Raw genomic sequence first — 23,571 nt, forward strand, 5'->3', positions numbered from 1 at the left:
CGTGGGGGGGGGGGGCGGACACTGTTAAATGTATGTATTTTCATTATAAATTCCCATTTCGTCCCCCCCCCCCCCTGGAAGAAACTCTGATCGCTCGTCGCATATGTATTATCCATGACAAGATATGCAAAGTCCTGAAGCACGATCAGGTTATTAGTTATACTTTGATTTGGTCTTTTGGCTTATAGTAATAAGCGCTCACCCATAAATGACGTCACGCTTTTTTTGGACGATTTTTACCTCCCCTCCGTCACACATCGTCACAAGAAGCCAGACCCCCCCCCTAAAATGACGTCACACCTCAGCCTACAACACCCCCCCTCAAAATCTTGTCTGAACCCTGTCAAAATAGAGTATTTTAATCAATTCCTATTACAATTTATTAAAACCGTTTTCTAAAACGCAAATTAACGTCTAAAATTCGTGTTTTAACTGCAAAAAATGTGACGTCGCACCATCTGAACCCCCTCCCCTCCCCCTCATCACACATCGTCACAAAATTACGGACCCCCCCCCCCCTACGAGTGTGACGTCACTTATTGACGACCCCTAATTACACTTGAATTAGTTTTAAGCTAGTTAAGCTATCGGCCAATGCCTTCGTCGTGTATTGCCGCCAAGGAGCAACTCGCGCCTTACGACCCTTACGTCACACCAGTGGCGGAACTAGAAAAAAAGGACCACCCCGCAAAAAAAAATTCTGGGCCCCCTATAGGCTATACACACACACACACACACACACACACACACATATATAAAAATAAATAAAAATATGATTTATTTTTATTTATTTGTTACAGTTTTAATTTTTTTTGACTGCCTAGGTTTATTAAATATGTTCGATACGTGTCCCAACTTGTCTAGCGGCGAGCCAGACTGCACTATTTACATGTTGTAAATACATTTCTCTGTGTGTTTGCTGTAATATATTTGAAAAAAAAATGCCAAATAATTTTATTATTTTGAAACATTTATGTTTATTATTTATTAATACATTATGACTATAAGTATGTGCTCTAGAGTAAAAAAAGGTTGGGAACCCCTGATCTAGATCTACGTCTAGAACAGTGTTTCTTCCAGACTTTTTTCTCCGGGGGGGGGGGGGGGCGGCACTCGACATTTTCGGGGGGGGGGGGGAGGAAATTAAATTTTCCGGGTGGCTGACACTGGTATAAGTATATATTTCCTATATAATTTCCATTTCGTTCGGGTAGGGGGGGGGTTAGACATGCCTGGAGGAAACTCTGATCTAGAATTAGTTAAAAGAAATCAAGCCTAGGCCGAGACATAACGCAAGACAATTCATTTTGGTCACATGACAATCCGACCCAACCAAAAACTAGAATCTGGATCTAGATGTAGAAACATTCTAACATGGCGGATTAAGTCAAAAAGTTCTAACTTCTTTTTTCTTGACTTCTAGATCTAGATCTAGATTCTACATTTTAACAACGGAATATACGTTTAAATGAACATTAAAATTCAAACAATTTTGCTTGTTGAAACATGCGGATTGGTTCACTTGCAGTACTGGAACTTGAAGATGAGGTTTGTTCAAACAACAAAGTCAGACGACAGAAGACCTCAGTTGAGTTAACTAGGGACTTGGATGAAATTTCAATTTTAAAAAAATAAAAAATATAGTAGCACCAGTTTATAGAGCTCATTCAGACAAGAACAAAGATACTTTTATTTTAATTTTAGCTCAAACGGTTACGAAGTTATGAATTTTTAACGTATTTAATTTTCGGGTTTTGGTAATCTATCGTTTTGGGTACGTAAAATCGCCCGCGACTAGTAATGTGAAAAACAGGTGACTCCTTAAATTTTAATAATTATTTCACATTTTGAGGAGGATTTGTGTTTTGAAAAATACAAAAATGTTTCCTTGTTTCATTTAATTTAATAAATTTATGTACGTGTTTTCAAACAATTGAATTAAAACTTTTCAATAATAAATGAATACTAGCGATGTTTCCAACAGATGCAACCATGCTCATTTACTATAGCAGCCATCTTGTTTAAGTTCTTTCTTTGTTACCTTATAGCGCGAGATCAGGGGAAGGCAACTCTATTTTACAAATGGCTGCTGTTTATATAGGAAATCCTGCTCGCAAACACTGCTGTTAAAAGTTAATTTCTTGCCTAGAGTAAAGTTCCACGCGCGGTTAAAACACCGGTGCGATCATCGCCTGTTTATCGCTTCGTACAATATTTGTTTTGATGTTTTATACGAAACTACCGATATCTGCTGTAAACCTGTCCATTTCTAAATATATCCAGGTCAAATTCTTTTGTTTTTCTCCTTCTGGAAGTCGAGTTTTTAAATTTTAAAGTTTCGAGGTATGACGTCGTAGGCGGTTCTAGTTCCCCCTATGAAAAACACTAGGTCCCGGATGAGATGAATAAAACCAACCAATCAAAGCTTTTTATAACTAGTTTAACTATAAATAGCTTCTACAATATATGCGGGACACTGTACATACGATAGATAAGGCTAATAAAGCAACCTGATAGGTAAATAGGGGTGGCCGCAGCTTGGGTGTCGATTACGGTGGTTTCACATCGCTGCGTAACCAACGACTTGAGCTAGACTAGCCTAGTTCTAGATGCTCTATATTTCAAACTAAGCCTAGAATCTGTATACTTTCTATTTTTTTCTGCTGTTTTAAATTATTTCGATCATCTACTTCTTCTAAATCTAGTTTGTGTCTCTACATACAAGCATATCTAAGCAAATGTTACGTTATGTCTTTTAGTGGTTGTTACGTCCCTTTGTTATGATTATTATAGTTGCGTCCCTTGAGTCATCACTGGGTCAACTTTTAATGTCTTTAATTAATTTAATTAACATGTTTTTAATTATTATTTTTGCAATCTATTAATTAATAATACAATCAACAACACGTTTAAGTGTGTAAAATATTTATTTCAATTATTAAAATTGGATCAAAACGTATACAATACGCTCGTTGGCAAGCAGGTTCTTGCGTACGCAGGCAAAAAAAAAAGGGAAAAAAAATATCGCAAGGAGGGACGTCACTAAAACATGAATATCTTAAATACTATGCGTAGGAATACAAAATGACTCATACATATTACAGTAGAATGGCAGCGGAGTAATACAGTGCTTTCGGTTTGTTTCTGTGTGAAACGGTTATAAAATAGCGCCCGATGAAAATCGGGAATTTGGAATTTTTCGCTATGTGTGACCGCGCGTGGAACTTTACTCTATATTGATATATTTAGCTATTGATTTAGGTTATTTATTCATTTATCTATAATATTTGACACAAATATATCAAAATATACTTCTATTAAAGCCTTGACAATGAGGTAACTTTTTCGTACATTACTAGCCGCGGGCGATTTTACGTACCCAAAACGATAGATTACCCGGGTTTTTTACTTTCTCGATTATACGAAGTAGGCCTATAGAGAAAGTCTTGTAATCGTGCAAAAAAAAAAAAATCGAGATTTTTACAAATCTCGACGTTTTACAACTCAATGACAATTTTGCAATCTTGTCCGTATGTCTGTGTGTGTGTGTGTGTGTCCGTGTGTAAACATGATAACTTGAGTACCGTTACAGCTAGGTTGATGAAATTTCATATAGTAATATAGAGTAAAGTTCCGCGTGTGGTCAAAACCACGGTGTAGTCACATTCCTGTTTATGGCTTCGTATAATATTTGTTTGGATGTTTTATACGAAACTACCAATATCTGCTGTAAACATGTCCATTTCTAAATATATCCAGGTCAAATTCTTTTGTTTCCCTCCTTCTGAAAGATGAGTTTTTAAATTTTCAAGTTTCGAGGTATGACGTCGTAGGCGATTCTAGTTCCCCCGTATGAAAAGCACTAGGTCCCGGATGAGATGAATAAAACCAACCAATCAAAGCTTTTTATAACTAGGTTAACTATAAATAGCTTCTATTTGTGTGCGGGACACTGAAAATACTGTAGTTAAGGCTATTAAAAGAATCTTAGTGGTGAAATGGGGGTGATCACAGCTGGGGTAACGATTTTTGTGTTTTACCCTCGCTGTGGTCACCAATGACTTGAGCTAGACTAGCCTAGATCTAGATGCTCTATATTTCAAGCTAAGTCTAGAACCTATATAATTTCTATTTTTTTCTGTTGTTTTAAATTATTTTAATCATCTACTTCTTCTAAATCTAGTTTGTGTCTCTACATACAATCCAATCGAAGCAAATGTTACGTTTTGTCTTGTTAGTGATTGTTACGTCCCTTTGTTATGATTATAATAGTTGCGTCCCTTGAGTCATCACTGGGTCATCCATAATTTGTAGTTAATAAATTTAATTAACGTGTTATTATTTGGTTTTGCAAATCTATTAATTATACAATCATCAACACGTTTAAATGAGTAAAATGTTTATTTCAATTATTAAAATTGGATCAAAACGTAAAAAATACGCTAGTGATCACAAGCAGGGACAGGTGACCACAGGCAAAAAAAAAGGGGGGAAAAGTAGATCACAAGGAGGTTCGTTACTAAAACATGAATATCTCAAATACTATGCGTATGAATACAAAATAACCCATGCATATTAGAGTAGAATGGCAGTGGAGTAATAAAGTACTTTCGGTTTGTTTCTGTGTGAAACTGTTACAAAATAGCGCCCGATGAAAATCGGGAGTTAGGAATTTTTCGCTATGTGTGACCACACGCGGAACTTTACTCTATAAGTATTTTATCAAAATCGTAGATCCGTATCAACTTTTGAGCGATTTCCGATAACCGGAAGTGGTACTTTTTCTACTTTGAATTTTTCAAAAGCCTATAACTTGAGTACTATTTCAGATAGATAAATGAAATTTGATATGTAAGTAAAAGATCTAATTCTCTACCTTCTATCAAATTTTGAGTAATTTCCGTTGACCGGAAGTACTAATTTACGCTATTTCCGATTTCTCAAAAAACGCATGTGAATTTATAAAGTACTAATAATATTGCGCACTATTACGCACATTTGGTTTTGGTGCTCGCTCGGTGCGCAATTTTGTTTTCTACTAGATTTTATTCTATTTTTAAAAGTTAAAGTAAACAAAAATCATGTCTATATTCCGAGTTGACATCCCACATAGTGTTATATTAGAATATTCGAGAAAGTTTAGGGGAGATCACTCCCGGTTTATTTACTATGGGGTTTTCTCAAGTTTTTGCTTCCCTACTTTTTTGAATGCGAATTAAAATCTCTGTAACTTTTTAAATAGCAGGTATTTTTTAATGAAAATTCACTAAGATCAAGCTTATGATATCAGTAAAAGAGTAAGATAAAAATAATTGAAGTGGATGAGAAAGATCATAAAAAATAATGTTAACAAAGAGGGACACCCCCCCTAAAATTTTTGAATAAGCGTCTTTGATAGGCAACACACAATCTGTTGCCAAATTTTTAATATATTAAATATCTTACTGAAAATTGTCCTAAATGTTGTTTCCATCATTTTTACCACATGGAATATCTTACTGAAAATTGTCCTAAATGTTGCCAACATTGTACCCATTCACAGAAGGTCAAGATATTTCATCCATCTTATATGGTTTTTGTACAGTGTTATTCAAAATTGAAAAGTATTTTATTGTGCGCAACTATTTTCTAGTAAGAATGAGCTACAGTGTTGAGCTGATTTTGAATTACTAGGCTTTTAAGCCTGAAAGTTAGTAAAAATTCAGATATTATTATTTAGGCTACTTCAATATGTACACACTGATTAAATTTGATTCTAAATTTTATGATGAAAATGAGGGGTGAGACTGGGGCATTTCGTTTCTTCAGTATTTCTCCTCACTGTAGTTGCTTAGGAGTTGATTCACATGTTTAGATTCCCTATCTACTTTCAAGACTGTTCCCTGTGATTCTATTTTATTCAGGGCTAAGACTAGTAAAAAGCAACTGAGATGCATACTACAGCAAAAATACAGTAGTATCGTGTACTTCAAATACAGATGAAGACAGAACATTGTACAAGAATTGTAGTAATAAAACTAAAACGAACAAAGTCCTAGAGCTATAAAGAAAATATAGGACTACTAAAATGTTTGAATATTAGTAATATTGGTAATAAAAATTCGCTTGAAAAGCAATCAGAAGGCCAAATGTTAAATATAGAATTACCCTATTCATACATATTTTATAGACCAAATGATAGGCTAATGGAATTTTATATTAGATTCTAGATCTATATCAAGCTTTAAAATTTAAGAAAAATGTGGAAAGTACACATATATAGGTAATATAAAATACAGAACTCATTCAAGTTAACAATATAGATCTATATCTAGGCCATACAATTAAAATGAAACAATAATTCAACTTGAAAAATTTGGCAGAAATCTATTTTTAGACCTAACTCAAAATTACAAAAAAAAATGAATCTAAATAGAAAATATGCGCAAAAAGTCATCAAAAAGTCAAAGTTTTATCAATATAAAATATAATTCTGTAATTTAAAATGATTTTAAAGTCAGATTCGTGTGGATGTTGCTGGATTTACAAATCAATTCAATTGAGAGCAATTGCGTCATTAACAACACAAGTACACTTCCGGTTTTAACCTCTGTCTTTCCCGGTAGCCGTAAAATGGCTTAAGCCTATACTTTCTAAACTATTTATAAAAAAATACCTTGCTATCGATTAACATTATGAAAATGTTCACACATATAGAAAAATGGTGATTATGGTCGGAGGGCTTTTTATTGGCCTTCGTTGTAAGTTTTTATGGTACAAAGAGTTTTACTTACCAAAAGTTTGGCTCCAAATATCCATTTTCACCTTCAACAAAATCTCAAAACAAAAATAATACATAAAAAAAAAAACATACAAAATCCATTTGTTTTTCAGAATCAGTCATCAAATTATCTTTATAATAAAAAAAAAATTCGATCATCACCCGCGACCGCACGGCTAAATTGATGAAACTCGGTATGGGCAGAAAACTCTCGTTTTTAGTGCCTCAAAATCTACGTCATCCAAGTCCCTAGAGTTAACTTACTCACTCATTCTCATTCTCTTACTCTTTAGTTTTAAGTTTATAGAGTCTAGATCTTTCTAGATCTAGAAAGAATCTGGATCTAGGATGGGGGGGGGGGGGGGAACCTTCAATGCATTACATACTAATAGTACAGTAGGCATTTTGATGAAAATCTCAAAATTATTTTTTTATAAAATAAACCGGGAGTGATCTCCCCTCTAAACTTTCTCGAATAGGTAATCTAGGTAAAACTCCATTTTAGCGTATTTTATTCTCCGCTTGTCGTTCACCTCCAGTTGAGCGTATTTTATTATAAAAACCGAAACACACCAAAACATTAGAAAAACACGTTTTATTTAGCGATACTCACTAATTTTAAATTTCGTTATTTTTCGATTTAAACATTACCAATGAAAACTAGAGATCAATCTCTAATCAATCAAATACTTAATTTGTTGATAATAAACTCATTTGGAGCTTAATTACTGATTTTTATTAATTGGCCACTCCCAGCATTGCAAGCCAAAAAATCCGTGACAACCATATGCCTATCTGAAGAGAAGAACTCTGAAGGGTTGACCTTGCAGCTGATTTGATTTTAGCAGAATATGCACAGTACATTTGATTTTATTACCACATTTCTATTCTTATGGACACTGTCTTCGTCAGAATAAAAATCATAAGATGGAATTAGATCTAGATCTATGTTTTTTTAAATATTTGATTTCCTTTTTTTAAAGGAAGGATGTTTAAAAAGGAAAACTAAACCCAGATTAATGCATTTGATGACAAATATGCGTCAATAAAATATGTTTAAGAATAGGCCTATAGAATAGATCTAAACTTTTTAAAGATTTTCTATCCCATGCATGTTTTATTAACTAGTGTAAGTGTTTTAGCGATGCTTAATCAGGGCAATTTATAAAATTCTAGTGATGTCATTGTAAAATGAATCTAACCCTCCTCTCTCACTGGACTTAGGACAGGTGTATTATTCACAAAGTTTCGCCAATGCTCAGTTCGTACTTGTGGTACGATGTCAGTTATATCACACGCACATATATCCCCCCCCCCCCATAATCATGCATAATGCCATTTTAGTTTTAGTATAATCTTTTTGTCGAAAACAAATCATGGCAAAATGTGTGCCGCACCAAAATCCAATAATTTGATTAGATTTATTAGTCATGTCGCGTCATATGTAAAAATAGAATGTATAGCGTTTCCCTAATTGATGATAGTTTTTATAATTTTTTTAAAGTAAAAATATGAATTATAAGTTAAGATTGCAGTTTTTGTAACATGGTATACTTACCCTAAGTAAATATAAAAAGATTTTAATTTTAATTTTTTTACTACCACTATCCTACACCCCTAGGCCTATACAATACTATACATTAATAGAGTCCTTTCATATGACGTCACGTCCGTTCGTGATACCTACGCCCGCCGCCACAGTGGTGTACATCAGACGTAAACACAATCAGCTGTTCGCCAGCGCTGGACATGTTCACCAACGCTGGACGCGTTCACTGTATGTAAAGAACCGCACCCGCGGAAAAGGAAAAATACGTTAAAAAACTTGAACTCTTAGGAATTGAAGATCCTTATACTGTTATTGACAGTTTCGTATAAATAAATATGTGGACAAAATTTCTAAATAAAAATACTGTTAGTAATACTGTTTGCGTTTAGAGTTAAAGTAGCCGAATCTGATCAAATGCAGTTCTCGATACTTTGTTTCAGGTAAGGACAGTAAAATAATAAACTTCATTTTAATTATAAAAGATAACTATTAATAATTAATAAAACAAATATGCTCGACCTTCACAAATACTAATATATAGTAAAAGACAAAGTCAAAAGTAATAGGCTAATAAGAATAATAAGATCTAATAGTAGGCCTAATACCTGGCTCCGCTGGGTAGACATAGAATCTAGAATCTACTTCTTTACTTAAATTTAATTACTTTAGATCTACATTCGATTCAAAATACACCCATAATAAATCAAAAGTAGTCATAATAGGCCTAATAAAGCATTTAATTGTCTCTAAGATCTAAAATCTCGCTCTATTAGTATTATCTAATCATTTTTTTAGCAAACGAAATTTTCTGAAATTGAAATAGATTATATGACTAGACTTAGATCTAGAATCTGCTACTTAAATTAAATTGTAAAAACTTTATACAAGCATGTAGTTGATATTATTGTAGTAGAAGGCTTTAATAAATTACTAAGGCCTAACTACTTTGTTGTCTTTTTACAGCAATATGTATCTGATACTGGACTGAGTTTAATTAAATTCAAATTCATATCTAGTAATTGGTCTACTAAGTTTTTGTAGCCTAGTAGTACAATCTAGATCATACCAGCCAACAACAAATAACCACATTATTATTATTTGGTTAATGATTAGGCTAATTTTTTTTTAAATCCACTGTTTATAAAAGAAACAAATCAAGCTAGAAACATTATAAGTGAGATGGTTTAGAATAATAACAATGGACCCAGTCTACAATTGATACAATTGCAGGTCTACATAGGGCCTACAGTCTAGTAGTTTACAGTAGGCACCTAGTGTGTAGCTAGTATACTAGTGTGTAGCTGTCCAGAGTTAAGATTCTTAATGCCTTAATGCTTTCCCCTGATAAGCCGTGTGTGCTATAAATGACATAACATGACACCGAGGTGAGAAGCGTTGAGGGGAGAGCAGTGGGACTTTCCCTTTTGTTCTCCCTGCTGGGCCCTGAGGGTCAAAATTATATAAGAAATACTATCTCTGTGGGGCTGGGTATCACGGAGGTGAGACATTTTCAGGGGAGGGCAGGGCAGACTCCTCTTTGGTTTTATTGTGGGCTAGATACAGGTGGGGGCAGCCATCGTGAGGGTTGAACGTCAGTATTAATGTGTCTGATCACTTCCCTGCTGGATTATAAGGGTCTTAAATTGTATAACATGCTACCCAGATTGGTTATTCCATGGATTATATTAGCCGTTGTAGTGTGGGTTTTGTAGGAGTTAAGTGGTCTCACGTTTGCTACAGTAGATAACCTCTAATATATTACTGCATTTGATCAGATTCGTCTACTTAAACTCTAAACGCAAACGGTATTACTAAGAGTATTTTTATTTAGAAATTTCGGCCACATATTTATATTATCCACGAAACTGTCAATAACTGTATAAGGATCTTCAATTCCTAAGAGTTCAAGTTTTTTAACGTATTTTTCCTTTTCCGCGGTCGCGATTCTTTACATGCGGTGAACACGTCCAGCGCTGGTGAACACGTCCAGCGCTGGCGAACAGCTGATTGTGTTTACGTCTGATGTACACCACTGTGGCGGCGGGCGTAGGTATCACGTGATTTAGGTCACGTGTTTGCAAGGACTCTATTTTTGTTTTGTTTTGTTTATTGATTGTGATAAATTTTAGCTATCTAAATTCATTTCTAAGATATTTTAATATGCTTCTGTGCTGTTTTATTGAAAAATCTTTTTAAATAATTGAGAAATCTTAAATGTATTAAATGTTAAATTTACTGACAACACAGCATGCTTTGTGTGTTTGATCACATTATTAATTTTACCAAGAAGGCCTACATCACTCAAAAATGACCGTTTTAGCTATTCATTATTTTCCTGCATTGCTAATGAAATATATATTGTCTAACTATTTATACTGTCTGGATATCTTAATGTTGGGAGGGAAATTAAGAAAACCATACAATAGCATTAGCATACTTTGTTTATCCTGACAGATTGTGTGTGATAAGAGAAAGGTGTTTTTGTTGGTGCACCTACAGACATGCTGATGAGAAAGCTATTTCTGTTGCTGCACCTACAGACATGCTGATAAGAGAATTATTTCTCACTAATAGTGTAACTTATTTACTTAAACAATTGAAAATTTCTTTTAAGAAAATATTTTATACCTTCTTGTAGCCACCACTAGTTCAAGCCTGTTTCCATGGAGACCCTGATGAAGTTAGGGCGCTACTATACAAAAGGGAGGATGTGAATTATCAGGTTTGTTATTCAGTAATTTAATAACAAGCCATCTGTAAATTTTTCGTTTGAGGACACTTTACTTTTAAATGCTATAAATGTTGTTGGTGATGGCAGTGAGGAATGGTTATTGAAAGTTTAGCTATTCTATAGCCTTGCTATTAGCAAACTAAAATCCTATATTATTTAGGCTTAAAAGTTATTTAAATGACAGTTACGAGGTTCCATAAAAATTGTTTTTATTAAAAATCATTTACATGACACTGTTAACTGTTTCTTAATCTGACAATGTTGATAAATATTTCTTTACCTGACACTGTGATAAATGTTTCTTTTCTTGACTCTGTTCAGCATACTTTCTAGAGATTTCGCTGTTGTAAATGTTTCTTTACCTGACACTGTGATAAATGTTTTCTTGACTCTGTTTAGCATACTTTCTAGAGATTTCGCTGTTGTAACTGTTTCTTTACCTGACACTGTTGATGAATGTTCTTTTACCTCACACTGTTGAGTTGATCACGTTTTGTTTTATAATTGGTACTGACATGAAAAGCATAAATAATCTCATATCTGATTGGAATACATAACTAGATAACTCTTAACCCTTTAGATCAGGCCTCATGTTGCAGTTATTAGAAATCAATGAAAACGTAATAGGTTATAGGTCATTAGATAGATTAGAACATGTGTAACTGTATAACTTGTTTGTTTGTTTTTTGTTACAAAAGTGTTGATGGATCCTTTGTTGCATAAATGATACATTTGATTATTAGAGAACATGTTAGATCAAATATGATACAAGGGTTACCGTAACTTAAAATGGTGATTCATACTTTGCTCCAAAAACAGTGAGGTTTTACATTTTACACATAATGTTAATGTGCAAAACCTTGATTTTAACAGTTTTGCAAAAACATAATGGTTAAGCTTTGTTAAAGCAAAAAAGAGTCAATTGTTATCATACCAAACACATCAGTTACACATGATAAAGTCTTTGTGGTGATATTGTAATGAGAACCAAAGTGGGCTAAAGATGTTTGACAGCTTTACTTACTTCCCCAGCAACAAGATCCTAATCTCAAACATCACATCCTTACTGACCTCGCCACAGTCACAATCTTTTATTATTATAAACACATTCTACAACGCACATACTCTTGTACCCTTGCAATACACTGAGATACCATTCATAATATTCTATGAAAAATATTTGTCTCTTAAAATGTCAAATATATTTAGTGTAAGGTGACGAAATAAATGATCAGTTATATGCATTTTCACCATTAAAAATGAATGGTTTATCTTACACTTGTTTTTTGTCATTTTAAAAGCTCATTGTTACCTTGGCAACTCAATCTAATTTAGGATGCAGAAAAACGAAGTCCACTTCATGCTGCAGCTTACTGTGGAGAAGCAGAAATAGCAGATTTGTTAATTCTTAGTGGAGCCAGAGTGAACACAAAAGATAATAAATGGTTGACACCATTACATAGGGCCTGTTGTTCTAAAAGTTATGTAAGTTTTTCTTGATAACAAACACCATTGTCCTTCAACATTTTTTTTACCCGTAGCACAATTATTGTTGCAATATTTTATTAGCTAACTAACATCAGTGGAAACTTTTGGAAGTGATTTTATAATTAATAGGAGAAAGGTTAAGTGTTATAAAATGTTGAAGCTGTGCTACTGGAATGTTTAGGAAACAGTTGAAATCTTACTGCGTCAAGAGGCTGATGTGAATGCCAGAGATAAAAACTGGCAAACACCATTACATGTTGCTGCAGCCAACAACGCTGTCAAATGTGCCGAGTCTATCATTCCCCTGTTGACCAATGTAAATGTTTCAGACAGAGCTGGGCGCACGAGCTTGCACCATGCAGCATTTAATGGCCATAAGGAGGTAAAAAAGTTTGTAACCTTGTTAATTTGTTGAAAATTTTTATACATTATTTGTCTTTAAGAAATTTTACTGTTTTTTGTCATAATTCCTTTAATTCTTTCACACTTAGATGGTTCAACTTCTTATTGAAAAAGGAGCTACTATTAATGCGTATGATAAAAAAGATAGAAGAGCAATTCATTGGGCAGCGTATATGGGTCATGTTGAAGTTGTCAAGTTGCTTGTAGACCAAGGTGCAGAGCTTAACTGCAGAGATAAAATGGTAATTGTATGACTGGTTGGTATGTACATCTTTTCAGGGGTGTGACCTTTTCAATATTTTGTGGAAATCTGATTTTTCTGAGTTGTAGTTTTCCTCTGCTAATTACATTTTCTCCTAATTTTTCCTCCTTATTTCATTTACTCCTCATTTCTCTGCAGATTTAAAAAAAAAATTTGCTGATTTTAACGAAGTTTAAAAAATTTGGGGAAAAAAGACCTTGGAGAACAGCAGACATTCGCATTCCACACAATCGTATTCAAATCAAGTACCGTATTATGCTTGTGGTTACTCCATTCAAACGTTGATCAAATACACACATTTCTTTCAATTGGATGATGTTACTAGATAAAGATTAAATCTAGGTCAAGATTCATTGGCAGGGATGTGATTTTTCCAAATTTCTGCAGATTTCCAAATTTTTCCTAATTAGAATTTTCAGTTCTAATTTTGTAGATAATTTTCAATTATTTATTGTTATGACAAAAAAAATTTGGAAAAAAGTATTCCAAATTATTAGAAAAAGTAGATCTCCTGCGGTCGGTTTATTTACAGCTTAACTCGCCTGCATGGTATTTTAGGTAAAGTTTATCTACCGGTATTTAAAAAATGTTATTCACATTTTGTTTTTTAAATTATTAGCTACCGCCTCTACAGTGTCCCGCTACTTTTCATTTAATTTTGTAATCTGAAATTATTTTTGAAATCTTTGCATTAATGTGATTATGTGGAATAGACTACCTCCTCCCCTTCCTTGTAGCAATGGTCGCTGGTTTCTAAGCTTATGTGAACTCACTGTGACCCTGTTTAGATGTTTGATACTGCTTGCTTTGGAGGGGGTGGGATACAAGTGACGTCACCAACTGTTCATACTATGATGCTTCGACCTATGGCATTTGGTTTTTTCTATGATCAAAATGATTATTTTTTGCTCAAATGTGTTTTTTTCCAAGTATTATTTTTAAATCAACCCATCTAACTAAATATATTCTAAATCTAGTTGGCCCTATCTAATTTCAGCTAGTCTGGTTGCTCTCATTGTTCACCACATGAACTAAGACGTTTAAATGTTGAAGCCTTAGATTTACAAAAGATAGACATGGGTTACCTTGTCCATCTTTAAAAACAAGACATTTTCATTAAATTGAAAATGAGTGCAAATTACAGTTAAAATTAAGTTACACTGTTGTAAAGTAATTTCACTTTATAAGAGAAAATTGTAATTTGCAATAGAATACAGAAATTATTTTTAAAAAAGTTATTACTATATTATGAAGCTATTAATTACTACAGTAATGGTATGAAAGTATTTAACTCCAATAAATTATAGCTGCATAAAATGTATAAAGTCTGGTCCGAAAAAGATGCTTATTTTATTTTCAATGTCTGGTCACATCCCTGTCTTTAGTTGCTGCCTAATCTATAAATATGTATGACTGTCTACTGAATAATCTATAAATATGTGTGACTGTTCATTGCCTAATCTATAAATATGTGTGACTGTCCATTGCCTAATCTATAAATATGTATGACTGTCTACTGCCTAATCTATAAATATGTTTGACTGTCCATTGCCTAATCTATAAATATGTATGAATGTCTACTGCCTAATCTATAAATATGTATGAATGTCTGCTAAATAATCTATAAATATGCATGAATGTCTACTGCCTAATCTATACATATGTATGAATGTCTGCTAAATAATCTATAAATATGCATGAATGTCTACTGCCTAATCTATAAATATGTATGAATGTCTACTGCCTAATCTATAAATATGCATGAATGTCTACTGCCTAATCTATAAAAATATATTTGTGTTTCTTTATCTACAGATGTATACACCTCTTCATGCTGCCGCCTCCTGTGGTCAGATATCTGTTGTGAGACTGCTTCTAGAGCTAGGTGTAGAGGCAGATGCTGTTAACACACATGGAAACACTCCCCTACACATAGCATGTCTGAATGGTCAAGATGTAGTGGTCAGCAAACTGTTAGAATATTCAGCTTCAGTCAACGCTATCAATAACAAGGGGATGGTTAGTCTTTGGGTTTTCACCAAAGTTTTCCAATGCTCAAACTCCAGTTTTTTATTTTAATTTTAAGACTTAACCACTTATTTCTCATTAACACCACTTTGATTCTAAGACTTGCCACTTATTTCTCATTAACACCACTTTGATTCTAAGACTTGCCACTTATTTCTCATTAACACCACTTTGTATTTCTCATTAACACCACTTTGATTCTCAGACTTGCCACTTTTTTCTTGTAGACGCCACTTCACTTTGCCTCGGCATCAACTCATGGAAGTATATGCCTTGAGATTCTTGTTGCAGAAGGTGCCAACACAAAGGCTCAGGTATGTGGGAATGAACCTATCCATTAGAATAAATTGTATAGATTTAGACTACTCTGAAGTTAACCAATCATTTTAAACATTAGTGTTCTGATTTAGGTTTACAATTTTTATAACCAAATGTATACTTAACTAATTCTTTTTCTTAAATTTGAGTACATCCAACTATTCTTTTTATTAAATATTTTAAAATTTAATATGAGTACATCTAGCAAAAATAATAACTGAATAGTTATGTTTGAATGTGATAAAACTAGCTATGTTTCTATTTGTATAGTTTTACTTGAATACAAGTAAAGCCACCTTTGTTTTATTGACTGACTTGAACATGATCAAATCTGGTTGTTTTCAATGAAACAAAGACTTGTACCAACATCAAAGTGACATGTGTACAGGCTGGCAGCGCCTACACTCTGCTTCTTGCTTGCTCAAACATTGGCTTATATTTTTCTCTTTATTGTCTGTGCTTGAGAATTTTCTATTTTATTTACACAACAGCTTAGGCACCATGGGAAGAAAGCTGGTCATCTAAATGGTAAATGGATTTCTCTACAGATGCTAACACTAATACTTTGTGCATCATGTTTAGTAACTTGCAGAGATGTGACATTTTTTAGATTATAGTGCACTTCCAAATATTCATCAGATTTAGAATTATAGGCTGATATTTAAGCTAAGTTAGTGTTCCTGAGCCCAGTCTCTTCACTAGGTGAGGTTGCTTTTAAACCATTCAAGCAAGCATGGTTGGTGTAATGTATCAGTGGGAATTCTTAGTTAAACTTTGAAACTGTTTTTCCCCCTCCAGTTTTCTGCTACCTGATTTTCATTTCAGAATGGGAAAAAAACTCATACATAACTTCCATTTCACTGTCCAGCTTTAGCTAATGTAAACTCTTTTTTGATTTACAAAAATGTTTAGTTAGGGAGAATTTAACAAAATGACATCTCTAACAATCTCAGATAGGTGTTTACACTATATTCTACTGCATACTTACATTTTAGTGAGGCATTTATCAGAACTATTTCTTTTTGACCAGTTTTGTTTGTCACAATGTCTGGTTTTTTGGGCAGATCTAGTAACCCTGTATTAACTACACTTAATAAAGCCACTTCTTTTAAAACTTTTCAGGCAATTATTGTAAATAAAAGATTGCTATATTTACCACCAAAATGGGAGATGACCAGGTAGTAGCAATCTATTCACTGAGCTGCTCTCTTCACAAACCTTCTTTACAAATCTTTATGCTGTGACAGACTCTAGTGATAATACTACATAATGTCTTTTAGAAAAGAAAATTAGCAACATAATGTATTGCAAACTACTGATCAGTAGGGGTGTCAACTAAAGAAAAAATTTATATAGTAGTAAGTACTAGATCTAGTTGTTTATAAAACTTAAATACTGAGTTACTATAATTTTACAATATATAAACGCTTTAAAGGTATCAAAAAATAAAAATACCTCTTTAAAATCAAGCTTTAAATGCACTAAAAATATATTGTCACTTCATTTTCTGTTTTGATGGGATAAAATTGGCCTGGGCACATCTTTTGTGTATTAGTTATTTGTACATCAAGTACAGATAGTGATGTGGTATTAACTTTTGTAAATTAGCCACTTGTTCATACACTTAAAAGTTCTTTATTTATCTTGACACTGGGTGTATTAAGCTGAAAATAAGACACAAATCAATCATTAAATAGTATTAAAAATAATTTTAACCTGCCATATTATTAGTACATTACTAGAAAATGAAATGCTTATTTATTAAAGGAAGATTATTTATATTAGCTTTTATTTAGTTAACTTTTTTTTGCTAAGTTTGTAGCACATCTTGATATATCTCTCTAAAGATAACACAAGACTAGCTTATTTTTAATATATTTGGGTATTAATCATTAAAAATAAATTAAAATATATGAACAGCTGCAATTTTCCTCCACTGATTTTATTTTCTCTAAATATTTCTGCCAATTTTCAATTTTTGACGATTTTTTATAAATGACCCCTACGGAAACAGTCCACATTCGCATCCCACATATTTCTATTTAAATCAAGTATTACAGTACTTAGGTCAAACAGACAATCTAGTACGAGCATTTCTTTTCAATTGGATGATTGCGCTAGGTCTGACGGTGCTCAATTAAGATTAAATGTAGGTCAAGATTATAAGTTTTGGCAAATTTCTGATTTTTTTTCAGAGCACACATTTTTTTAGTCCATGGCGTGCTGGGTGGTATTATAGGTAAACCTGTGATAAATATGAAGCAAGCATTGTTTGCACTTACATAACTCAGTTTTAGAAACCAAGGTCTAAGACACGCGTCTAAGAATATAGGATTGGTAAAGCATTGATGAAACACTTCTAATATATTTCGTCAGACTTTATTTGTCTTTTATGCTTTACTACACCTTTCATCCGACCGTTGTGAAACTTTTGGAAGTTGTCGAGAATACTCATGTGAAGGTTTCTGCTGGAAAAAAATTTTCAAATTTCACACTGCATGGTGCACTTTTGCGCCCCGTGACACCCCTGACACCTGGACGTTTGATGAAGTGTGTTCTACCTCACTATTACAGAGGGATTAACGTACACTCAAGGCTTTCATACACCATGCCCTGGGGCTTTCATACACCACGCCCTGGGGCATTCATACACCATACCCTGGGGCTTTCATACACCATACCCTGGGGCTTTCATGCACCACGCCCTGGGGCATTCATACACCATACCCTGGGGCTTTCATGCACCACGCCCTGGGGCTTTCATGCACCACGCCCTGGGGCATTCATGCACCACGCCCTGGGGCATTCATACACCATACCCTGGGGCATTCATACACCATACCCTGGGGCATTCATGCACCACGCCCTGGGGCATTCATACACCACACCCTGGGGCATTCATGCACCACGCCCTGGGGCTTTCATGCACCACGCCCTGGGGCATTCATGCACCACGCCCTGGGGCTTTCATGCACCACGCCCTGGGGCATTCATGCACCACGCCCTGGGGCATTCATGCACCACGCCCTGGGGCTTTCATGCACCACGCCCTGGGGCTTTCATGCACCACGCCCTGGGGCATTCATGCACCACGCCCTGGGGCTTTCATGCACCACGCCCTGGGGCATTCATGCACCACGCCCTGGGGCATTCATGCACCACGCCCTGGGGCTTTCATGCACCACGCCCTGGGGCATTCATGCACCACGCCCTGGGGCATTCATACACCACGCCCTGGGGCTTTCATGCACCACGCCCTGAGGCATTCATGCACCACGCCCTGGGGCTTTCATGCACCACGCCCTGGGGCTTTCATGCACCACGCCCTGGGGCATTCATGCACCACGCCCTGGGGCATTCATGCACCACGCCCTGGGGCTTTCATGCACCACGCCCTGAGGCATTCATGCACCACGCCCTGGGGCTTTCATGCACCACGCCCTGGGGCTTTCATGCACCACGCCCTGGGGCTTTCATGCACCACGCCCTGGGGCTTTCATGCACCACGCCCTGGGGCATTCATACACCATACCCTGGGGCTTTCATGCACCACGCCCTGGGGCTTTCATGCACCACGCCCTGGGGCATTCATACACCATACCCTGGGGCATTCATGCACCACGCCCTGGGGCATTCATGCACCACGCCCTGGGGCATTCATGCACCATACCCTGGGGCTTTCATGCACCACGCCCTGGGGTAGGTAAACCCATGCCCTGACAAATAAGATCCAAGAAATATAGCGCAGGCATTTAGAAAACAAGATCACATGTCTAAGAATATAGGATTGGTAACACATTGATGAAACCCTCTTAAAATATTCCTCAGACTTTCTTCTAACCCCCGCGGGAACGGGCACACTAGTGTTAAAAATAAAACTTAATTGACACTTTTGTTACATTGTAATTTTTTTTTTTTTAAAGTTAAAGGTTTTTAAAGGTAAATATTGCAATTCAATGATATTTTAGAGTAATATAAACTTTTATTTTAAACATCAGCTGTTAAACCATTAATTAGTACAATAACGATGTGAGACTGATGTAACTGCGATATAAAAAACAGATAAAACATATTGAGTTTTTGTCTGAACGCAAATTTCCTATTTTTTTGGTGGTCTGGTCACATCCCTGTTGATTGATCAGCTAGCTGACAGGGATGAACTGTTGGTCAAGGCTGGTTGGTTTCTCATCTAAGAGTTGAACTGTTGGTCACAGCTGGTTGGTTTCTCATCTGAGAGTTGAACTGTTGGACACAGCTGGTTGGTTTCTCATCTGAGAGTTGAACTGTTGGTCACAACTGGTTGGTTTCTCATCTGAGAGTTGAACTGTTGGTCACAGCTGGTTGGTTTCTCATCTGAGAGTTGAACTGTTGGTCACAGCTGGTTGATTTCTCATCTGAGAGTTGAACTGTTGGTCACAACTGGTTGGTTTCTCATCTGAGAGTTGAACTGTTGGTCACAACTGGTTGGTTTCTCATCTGAGAGTTGAACTGTTGGTCACAACTGATGTTTTAAAGCAAATATTTTTAGCCATCTGTGGTGTTGACTTCATTAAAAACAGTTTGCAAAAAAAAGAAAGTACTAAATGGTTTTAAAAACTTGAATACCGGCTACTATTTTAATTTGAAAATTCATAATCACTAAAAAGTACAAATAAAACGTAAAAAAACCTTTATAATAATAAGCTTTTAAATGCTCTGAAGATAAGGAAGAAAAAGCTTGCCTTAATGCATTGGTCACTAAGCTGAGTGACTAATGTTTGTATTAAAGAAAGCTAGTTTGCTTTACTTTCTAATTTTCAGTGCATTTTAAAGCTTTTTTATTATTTAGTTTTTTTTCTATTTGTTTTATATTAAATCAGTTGTGTAGTGTTGAAAAAACAAGAGCTGACATAGCCCCTCTCTAGCTGGCCATGTATTTAAACAGGATGAAATATAGCAAGACAGCACATCTAGTGAGCTGTGGTTCAACCAGTACAGAGAGGTGAGCATAACATTACAAAGGAACAGGTTTTATTGAGCACCTTTTTAACCCTTTCCCCGGCGACTGGGTGTAATCGACCCGAAGTCGCTATATTTTTGCTCATATCTCGAGTCTCGTTTTATAAATTTTTCTGGGCCTCATTCCCATCTATAAGGTGGTTGGGGTGAACACATTGGAGGTTGTAAATTTTAAAAATATGCGGAAAATTTTTTTTTATGAGGGTTTGAAATTTTTTTATACGGTCCCTGGCAACTGGGTGCTACACACCCGTACACAATTTTGAATGGAAAAAATATTTATAACTTATAAACTGGCTTCTAACATTTTGTTTTTACTCATTGTGGGTTAAGTCATTGTGTTACATTTTTAAAGTTTAACTATAAATTAACAATCTGAAGGTATTTGAGTAACAAAAATATCAAACCGGATTGAAGTAATCAACTTTAGTAATAAAATAATAGAACAGTTGTTAGATAAAATTAAAATAACTGGACATTTCCTTTCGCTGGCAGGGAACTTTAGTTTTCTTTTTATAAAATATGGGCACCCTTTTAGTGGTGAGTCACAGGTCCAAAATATTTTAATTCCATACTTATTGGAATTGCTTGGTATGTATTGGATAAATCTACTCCCACCTCTAAAATCAACCAGTTGCTAATTAGTAATGATCTCTCCAGAAACATAACACCTTTCTAAATTTGAATGGAATATCTACCATAATGGAAGCATATATACCATGAGCCTGATGGACTGTTAGTGTTATTGTTGTGAAGTGAATATGACCCAGAAGGTTGCTGAATTTCTTCATAGAAAATTCTGCCTTCAAAAACTTCCATAAGCAGAACTGAATTAACATACAACTAAATTGTTATTCTGCAGAGTGCCAGTGTCTCCTCTTGCTTTCTCTCCATCCCTGCTAATGAAGTCAAATATTGGTTGTATTATTTTTTGTATTCATGCACAGAAGAAATATTTAGGGTCAGGCTGTTTATAAATTTCCTGGGATTAGCACTTCAGGCAGTGGTCTAGTGTACTGTTACTTTGTCTTTCCTGAAAATATTTCTTTTTCTTCACTTTGCACCAGATGTTTCATTTCATTATGAGTGCCAACTGTTGACACATTATTGATAGTTGAAATGCAGTATATTGGGTAGACCTCGTCATCAGAGCTGCTTGATACTGATGGCTGCCATTCTTCATCTTCTACCTCTGATACTAATAGTTCAGACTCAAAACTTGTTGGTCATTTTCACCTGCTATACTAAAACTGGCAAATATATTCCTTTATCATTAGCACTTGAGTTTAGACAAAAGCGTTCAAGACTTGTTTCTGTTGTGTTCTCAATAACGTTTGTGACTATTTATAAACCTTACTCTCAGGGTCACAACCTGTAGAACACCCACCCCACTCCCAGTTTGATCAATTAATTGCCCAGTATTAACTTTCAAGCAGCATTACAAAGTTTTTTTGCCTTTTTGTCCTCATTCGTACTCCCGAGGTTTATGTCAAGTTACTCTAAAAGGCTCGAATGTCTCTATCTACATTCCAGAGCTCCCTAAAAGAGTACAAATCACTATATATGTCCTCCCACAGGCAATCTTACCCCTGCATTTCATTAACCTATTGTAACTCTAAACTACAGTTCTGTCTGTAACTGCAAGTCAGAGCTCCAGCAAAGAGTATAAATCACTACAAGTGTCCACCCACAGGTTAACTCTTGCTTGAGAATCCCATCAACCTGTAGTATCATATTACAGCTTTCCCATTGACAACAACATGTCTTGTGTTCCCCATGGCCTCTGTGCCCTGAATACCTCAACTGTGTCAGTATTGCTACCCACCCCACAATGAACAAAGAAAAGAATTTACTATAAGAAAGTCTTTGGGTGTGATCCACCCAGTTGCCGGGGACAGGGTACCAAATATGTTGCCGGGGAAAGGGTTAAAGAAAACCAACTTCCAGGATACAAGGCTATATAGGCTTTAATCATTCTAATCTTATAAAAGGAAGAAAGAAAGCAAATATTTTAGGTGCTCTGGGAAAGTTTCAATTCATTTTAGCAACCTACTTTATAATTATGATAGCTAAAGATAAAGAAAGTATGTTTACTTTTGTTGGTACATTTAAAGCTTGGTATTATAAAGTGGTTTTTTTTAATGATTTAACATCTCATCATTCCTGTCAACCCCTTGTGAAGTGTAGGGAGGCAACCACACCTGTCCATCGTATGCTGTTTTGGGCGATTCCTCTAAGTTGGGCTCACAACATTTCGGCTGCTTTCACTTACAGCTGACCATTTCCACTTTTGTTTCCCTTCTTTCCTCTGTCCTTTGGGGATTTCAATCTAGAGCCTGTCTGGTGTAATTGCTAGTTGGTTGATGCTGGTGATTCAACATAATCAACTCACAACTATTTGGGGAAGAAAAAAAAATTCTGTTGTTCTGATTGATCCCATAGTCCACCCAACAAAAGTTCCAAAATAGGCTTTTTTTTTTTGTAGGCTTTGGTAAACTTGAACCCTGGATTCATGTATAAAGCACATGATTGGGTCATTGTGTTCTTGATTGACATCCTTCACTGGTAGTCAGTGAGTTGAGAAGTGTTTGAGCCATGCATGTATCTTAACACAGATCTAATAGGTCTGGTGAGAAGTAGTGAACACCATACACTGCAGTTAACAGGCTTCCTGTCCAACAAGTACACTTTTTTTTTTATAAATTTGGTAGGACAAAAAAATTTATTCCAAAAACTGTTTAGTCAGGGATGTAGATAAATTTTAGAAATTTCTGTTTATTAAAGTTAGACACACAGTAATGCTTAGACTTTGGCTGTAATTAGTTTCTTAAATGTCATTAGACATTGGCTGTAAACATTTCCTAAATGTCCTTAGATATTGGCTGTAAACATTTCCTAAATGTCCTTAGACATTGGCTGTAAACATTTCCTAAATGTCCTTAGACATTGGCTGTAAACATTTCCTAAATGTCATTAGACATTGGCTGTAAACATTTCCTAAATGTCCTTAGACATTGGCTGTAAACATTTCCTAA

General features: G+C 35.2%; 1 protein-coding gene across 1 annotated transcript in view; it reads left to right on the plus strand.

The window, feature by feature from the left end:
• Nucleotides 1-1,357: 1,357 nt before the first annotated feature.
• LOC131955283 (serine/threonine-protein phosphatase 6 regulatory ankyrin repeat subunit A) overlaps nucleotides 1,358-23,571 on the plus strand; it is a 38,133-nt gene continuing 15,919 nt past the window's right edge. The window contains exons 1-7 of the mRNA XM_059319341.1: nucleotides 1,358-1,548; nucleotides 10,948-11,031; nucleotides 12,376-12,525; nucleotides 12,710-12,910; nucleotides 13,020-13,172; nucleotides 15,008-15,211; nucleotides 15,448-15,534. Of these exons, the coding sequence (XP_059175324.1) occupies nucleotides 1,507-1,548; nucleotides 10,948-11,031; nucleotides 12,376-12,525; nucleotides 12,710-12,910; nucleotides 13,020-13,172; nucleotides 15,008-15,211; nucleotides 15,448-15,534 (921 nt within the window). The 5' untranslated portion in view covers nucleotides 1,358-1,506. The remainder of the gene's footprint in view (nucleotides 1,549-10,947; nucleotides 11,032-12,375; nucleotides 12,526-12,709; nucleotides 12,911-13,019; nucleotides 13,173-15,007; nucleotides 15,212-15,447; nucleotides 15,535-23,571) is intronic.

The sequence above is a fragment of the Physella acuta genome, unplaced genomic scaffold (assembly GCF_028476545.2).
Source record: "Physella acuta isolate Inbredline_101_S28 unplaced genomic scaffold, ASM2847654v3 ptg000079l, whole genome shotgun sequence".
NCBI lineage: Eukaryota > Metazoa > Mollusca > Gastropoda > Physidae > Physella > Physella acuta.